The 6,752-nt window shown below is 42.3% G+C and overlaps 1 protein-coding gene across 2 annotated transcripts in view; it reads right to left on the bottom strand.

Moving 5' to 3' along the window:
- alg1 (ALG1 chitobiosyldiphosphodolichol beta-mannosyltransferase) overlaps window positions 1-6,752 on the bottom strand; it is a 36,942-nt gene that overhangs the window by 26,781 nt on the left and 3,409 nt on the right. For both annotated transcript variants that reach the window (XM_043711174.1, XM_043711173.1), the window contains exons 2-4: window positions 4,223-4,303; window positions 3,952-4,055; window positions 3,711-3,859 (exon numbers count right to left, since the gene is read on the bottom strand). In XM_043711174.1, the coding sequence (XP_043567109.1) occupies window positions 3,711-3,859; window positions 3,952-4,055; window positions 4,223-4,303 (334 nt within the window). The remainder of the gene's footprint in view (window positions 1-3,710; window positions 3,860-3,951; window positions 4,056-4,222; window positions 4,304-6,752) is intronic.

The following is a 6,752-nucleotide window of genomic DNA, read 5'->3' as shown; positions in this document are numbered from 1 at the left end:
TCCGACCTTTTATCTCAGCCCGCTTGGCACACCAGCCTCATTCCTGAAGAAGGGCTTATGCCTGAAACGTCGATTCTCCTGCTCCTCGGATGCTGCCTGGCTTGCTGCATTTTTCCAGCACCACACTTTTCAACAAAATTGAGGTTTTAAGCAAGAATAAAAAGGAAACATTCGTCAGGTATAGATAGCAGGGAAACGTCGATTCTCCTGCTCCTCGGATGCTGCCTGGCTTGCTGCATTTTTCCAGCACCACACTTTTCAACAAAATTGAGGTTTTAAGCAAGAATAAAAAGGAAACATTCGTCAGGTATAGATAGCAGGGATAGAGCGAATCCCTAGAAGTGTATATAAAGTTAAGGAGAATTCAAAGGGATTTTATAAATGCATAAAGGACAAAAGAGTAACTAGAGAGAGAATAGGGCCCCTTAAAGACAGCAAAGCTGCCTATGTGTGGAACCACAGGAGATAGGGAGATTCTAAACGAGTATTTTGCATGTGTTTACTGTGGAGTAGGACACAGGGAAATAAATAGCAACATCTTGAAAATTGTCCACATTACAGAGATGGTGGTGCCGAATGTCTTAAAATGCATAAAGGTGGGTAAATCCCCAGGACCTGCTCAGATGTATCCTGCAACTCTGTGGGAAGCTAGGGAAGTGATTGCTGAGCCTTTTGCTGAGATATCTGTATCATTGATAGTCACAGATGAGACGCCAGAAGACTGGAGGTTGGCTAACATGGTACCGCTATTTAAGAAAGGGGTTAAGGAAAAGGCAGGGAACTATAGACGGTGAGCCTGACATCAGTGGTGGGCAAATTGTTGGAGGGGATCCAGAGGGACAGGATTTACATGTTTTAAAGGTAAGGACTAATTAAGGATAGTCAACACAGCTTTGTGCGTGGAAAATCGTGTCTCTTTGAAGAAGTAACAAAGACGATTAATGAGGGCAAAGCAGTACACATAATCTACCTGGACTTCAGTAAAGCATTTGACAAGGTTTCTCATGGTAGACTGGTTAGCAAGGTTAGATCACATGGAATACAGAGAGAATCAATCATGTGGATACAGAACTGGCCCGAAGGTAGAAGACAGAGGGTAGTGGTGGAGGGTTGCTTTTCAGGCTGGAGGCTTGTGACCAGCAGTTTGCCACAAGGAAATTGGGTGCAATACTCTTCATTGTTTATATAAATGATTTGGATATGAACATAGAGGTAGATTTATTAAATTTGAAGATGACACCAAAATTGGCGGTGTTGTGGACAGCAAAGAAGCTTACCTCAGAGTACAATGGGAGCTTGATCAGATGGGCCAATGGGCTGATGAGTGGCAGATGGTGCTTATTTTAGATAAATGTGAGGTGCTGCATTTTGGAAAGGCAAATCAAGGCAGGATTTACACACTGTAATGGTAAGGTCCGGGGGAGTGTTGCTGAACAAAAAGACAGAGTGCAGGTTCATAGTTCCTTGGAAGTAGAGTTGTAGGTGGACAGGATAGTGAAGGCGGCATTTGGTATGCTTGCCTTTATTGGTCAGTGCATGGATTATAGGAGTTGGAAGGTCATGCTGCAGCTGTACAGGACATTGATTAGGCTACTTTTGGAATACTGTGGGTCTCCTTGCTATAAGAAGGATGTTGTTAAATCTTTTCTGAACCCTTTCAAGTTTAAGGATGTTGCCAGGGTTGGAGGGTTTGAGCTACAAAAAGAGGCTGAGTAGGCTGGGGTTGTTTTCCTTGGAGCGTCGGAGGCTGAGAGGTGACCTTGTGGACATCTATAAAATTATGAGAGGCATGGATAGGGTGAACAGTCAAGGCCTTTTGCTTAGAGTGGGGGAGTCTAAAACAAGAGGGTATACATAGGTTTAAGTGAGAGGGGAAAGATTTAAAAGGGACCTAAGGGGCAACTCTTCATGCAGAGGGTGGTGTGTGTATGGAATGAGCTACCAGAGGAAGTGGTGGAGGCTGGTACAATTACAACATTAAAAAGGCATCTGCATGGATATATGAATAGGAAGGGCTTATAGGGATGTGGGCCAAGTGCTGGCAAATGGGACTAGATTTATTTAGGATATCTTGACGAGTTGGACAAAAGGGTCTGTTTCCATGCTGTACAGCTCTATGATAGTAGATGCAATATTGATGGTCTCATATTAAATCTACCACTACAAGGATTCCAAAGACTCATTTTTTAAAAACTGCACATTCTTTACTTTCATTTTATATCAAACATGTTTTAAGCATCTGTTTTAATGTTGCATTTTCAGTTTTTGTGGTTAGCAAATAATAAAGTTCTCTCTTTCTTTCAATAAAACTTTGGTAATTGGCTCCTTAACTTTGACCTAGCGAACTACATTTTAACTGAAGTGTGGTATTGCTGCTCGATTTCAAACATTTGTCACAACCAAGCAAGGGGGCTAAAAAAAGGGGAGCCAATTCACCCTTCATCACCTGGTTGTAACACTACACATATTGGTCATGTGGTTGATAGTGACGAAGGAAGCTGTACACTCCAATAAGCTACCAATGGACTTGTCAAAGTGTCAAGTGGAAATCAGTCCAGAGAAGTGTGAGGTAATGCATTTAGGGGAGGGCAAGATATGGGAATACAGTAGAAATGGGAGAATATTGAGAAACATAGAAGACAGATATAGATCCTTTAGGACAGCAGGATGGTTAAATTAGCTGAATAAGATGACATAAGAATACTTTCCTTTCATTAGCCAAAGCTAGGAGGGCAGGAATATTGTGTTGGAATGGTATAAAACAATGGGTAGAAGTGAGTTAGCATTCTGGTCAATGCAGTCAGAAGGATGTGAGCAAAATAGAAAGTGTACAGGAAGAGGTTCACCAAGAATGGAGGATTTTAGCTCTGAGGCAAGCTTGGATAAGCTGGGGGCCCACTATCCTTAGAACAGAGGAAGCCAAGTGGATTTGCAACTGAGGTGAATAAATTTATGGGACCTTTAGATAGTGTGGATGGGCAGGATCTGTTTACATTAGAGAAGTGAATCAGCAACACAGATGCAAACAGTGAGTTGGGTTACGAGGAGGTTGAGAATTTGCTTCACCCAGGTGTTGGTGGTGGGGTCTGGAGCACACTGTCTGACAGGCAAGAACACTGCATTAAAAGAAACTTGATTATGCATAACTAGAAACTATGGACTGCATTAAAAGAAACCTGATTACGCATAACTAGAAGCTATGGACTAAGAGTTGGAAAGTGGGAATAGGCTGGATTTTGTTTTTGGCTAGCTCTGACATAACGGGCCAATTTACCTTCTGTTGTTCTGGAAATGTGTCGTCTCTACTTTGATAAAGAACAGCAAAAATAAGAATTTATATCAGAATAAAAAATGGAATACACTGTAACCTCTCCAGTCTGGAAATCAATTGTCCTGAAACACCAGGCATCAAGGATTTATTTCAGCAGACCTCCTAGTTCCTGCCCGAATGGAAATGTGGAACATATGGTACCTGGATAAATAAATACATTTTATAAATGCTTTAGAACATTTTTCATTGATTTGTATTTCAAGTAAAAATTTAGAACTATAGTGTTTCTGGTTCATATACTTGCAGTTTGGTATTCTAACATCATTCGATAATTCAGAAAATTCTGATTTTTCAAAATGACTTGGAGGCCCCAGGGTTTTGGACTGGAGAGGTTACAGAGTAATAGTGAACTACATAATAAAACTCATTTAATACGAACCATTTGGCAATCAGCACAATGGGATGATGATCTCCATGTGTCAAGCTCATTATGGTGTAACCATAATTATGCCAGTCAATAATAAATTTACTTCCTCTTAGCAAACATACTGCCCATACGGCAGCAATAGCAGGGAGGCCAGGTGGATTCTGTGTGTAAAATAAAGAGAATTTCCTACCATTTCATTCAAGTAGTTCAGCAAATGCAGCAGAAAGTATATAAAAAAAATTAAATGTTTTACCTGTAGGAGCATATATGAAGGAGCATCAATCTTTAATAGAATGTAACATATCTGTAAAGTCTGCACAAAGACTTTGAGCCCATACTGGAAAATCTTAGATCCAACTAGAAGATATACAAACAAACTTTAATAATCTGAAAATGGTGTTTACAAAACATATACAAAATCTCTATCTTCATACAGATTATTATTGTTCACGAATGACAAACTAAGTATAGATATTTACTAATATCCAATGAACTTTGAAGTTATATGAAACTGTAACACTCACATTTCATTGTTGTCATGACTTCTGTTATGTAGACTATGTTAATCTTGTCATTACTTAAAACATCTCGATGAGGTTTTGCACCTGAAAGAAATTTAAACAAAGCCATTAAATATCTGAAAGTAACAATGCCCATAGTAGGCTTTGCATGTAAATACCTAATTGACTGCACAGGCAATTACTGATGGTGGTTAATAGTTAAAAGCAAAGAATAGTCACAGTGATTTGGTGGAAAAGCTGCTCGATTGGGTGTGACAACACTCTGTATACAAAAGAGAAAATAAAAGTCTGAAAATGGCGCTTGAGACTCAATGATAGTGACCACAGTTCTGACCCAGGAGACCTGCATTCAAGTGACACCCGGTTATAGTCCAACAGGTTTAATTGGATGCACTAGCTTTCGGAGCGCTGCTCTTTCATCTTTCAGCCACCTGATGAAGGAGCGTCACACCGATAGCTAGTGCTTCCAATTAAACCTGTTGGACTATAACCTGGTGTTATGAGATTTTTAACTTAGTACACCCCAGTCCAACACCAGCATCTCCAAATCATGTGTTCAAGTGCTATCTGCTCCCGAGGTCAGAGTCATACAGCATGGAAACAGACCCTTTGGTCCAACTCGTCCACGCTGACCAGATATCCCAAATTCATCCAGTCCCTTTGGCAGCACTTGGCCCATATCTCTTTAACGTTTCCTATCCATATAGGCATCCAGACGCCTTTTAAATGTTGTAATAGTACCAGCCTCCACCACTTCCTCTGGGAACTCATTCCAAACACGTACCACCCTCTGCATGAAAAAGTTGCCCCTTAGGTCCCTTTTAATTTTTCCCCTCTCACCCTAAACCAATGCCCTCTAGTTTTGGACTCTCCCACCCTAGGGAAAAGACCTTGTCTATTAAGCTTATCCATGCCCCTCATGATTTTATAAACCTCTATAAGGTCACCTCTCAGCCTCCAACACTCCAGAGAAAGCATATTCAGCCTCTCCTTATACCTCAAATCCTCCAACCCTGGCAACATCCTTGTAAATCTTTTCTGAACCCTTTCAAGTTTCACAATATCATTGCTATAGAGGGAGACCAGAATTGTACACAATATTCCACAAGTGGCCGAACCAATGTCCTGTACAGTTGCAACATAATCTCCCAACTCCTATACTCAATGCTCTGACCAATAAAGGAAAGCATACCAAATGGCTTCTTCACTATCCTATCTACCTGCAACCTCACTTTTAAGAAACTATGTACCTGCACTCCAAGGTCTCTTTGTTCAGCAACTCTCCAACATCTCTGAACAGATTTATTAGGAACAATGTTTAAAAATCTGAAAATGCTTGTGTTTAAAATGAAATACTTCGAAGTAAAATACTGTTTGGATCCAGTATTATGTCATTGATACAAGAGGAACAAGGGCAGGTTGTACACAGTTAATGGTAGAGCACTGGGGAGTGTTGCAGAACAGAGAAACTGAGGGGTTCGGCTGCATACTTCCTTGAAAGTTGTGTCACAGGTAGACAGGGTGGTAGAGAAGGCATTTGGCATGCTTGGTTAGCACTGCTGCCTCACGGTGCCAGGGACCCATTGTTCAATTCCAGCCTCGGGCAACTGTCTGTGTGGAGTTTGCATATTCTCCCCATGTCTGCGTGGGTTTCCTTTGGGTGCTCTAGGTTCCTTCCTCATTCCAAAGATGTGCAGGTTCAGTGAATTGGCCAAGCTAAATTTCCTATAGTGTCTAGGGATGTGTAGGTTAGGTATATTAGTTAGGGGAAATGTAAAGTAATAAGGTGGGCGAATGGGTCTAGGTGGGATTACCTTCAGAGGGTCGATGTGGACTTGTTGGGCCAAACGGTCTATTTCCACACTGTAGGGACTCTATTCTAGGAATTGGGACATCGTGTTGCAGTTGTACAGGATGTTAGATCACTTTGTTGTACTGTACACAATTCCAGCTGCCCTGTTATAGGAAGGATATTTCGGGCAAAAGCCCTTCATCAGGAATGAGGCTGAGAGCCTTGGAGTGGAGAGATAAATGGGAGGGGTGTGGGGCTGGGAGAAGGTAGCTGAGAGTGCAATAGGTGGATGGAGGTGGGGGTGAAGGTGATAGGTTGGAGAGGAGGGTGGTGCAGATAGGTGGGAAGGAAGATGGGCAGATGGGACACCCACACCAATCAACCCCACCACTTCGTGGCTGAAGACTTCAACTCCCCCTCCCACTCTGCCGAGGACATGCATGTCCTGGGCCTCCTCCATCGCCATTCCCTTGACACCCGATGCCTGGAGGAAGAACGCCTCACCTTCCACCTCAGGACCCTCCACCCCAATGGCATCAATGTGGATTTCATCAGTTTCCTCATTTCCTCTCCCCTCACCTTGCCCCAGTTCCAACCTTCCAGCTCAGCAATGCCCTTATGACCTGTCCCAACTGTCCATCTTCCTTTCCACTTTTCTGCACCACCCTCCTCTCCAACCTATCACCTTCACTCCCACCTTCACCCACCTATCACATTCACAGGTACCTCCCCACCCTCCCA

Source organism: Chiloscyllium plagiosum, chromosome 21, assembly GCF_004010195.1.
Source record: "Chiloscyllium plagiosum isolate BGI_BamShark_2017 chromosome 21, ASM401019v2, whole genome shotgun sequence".
In the NCBI taxonomy this organism is placed as follows: Eukaryota; Metazoa; Chordata; class Chondrichthyes; order Orectolobiformes; family Hemiscylliidae; genus Chiloscyllium; species Chiloscyllium plagiosum.
The sequence above is the reverse complement of the archived record's forward strand: the minus strand, read 5'-3'. Positions and strand labels throughout refer to the sequence as shown.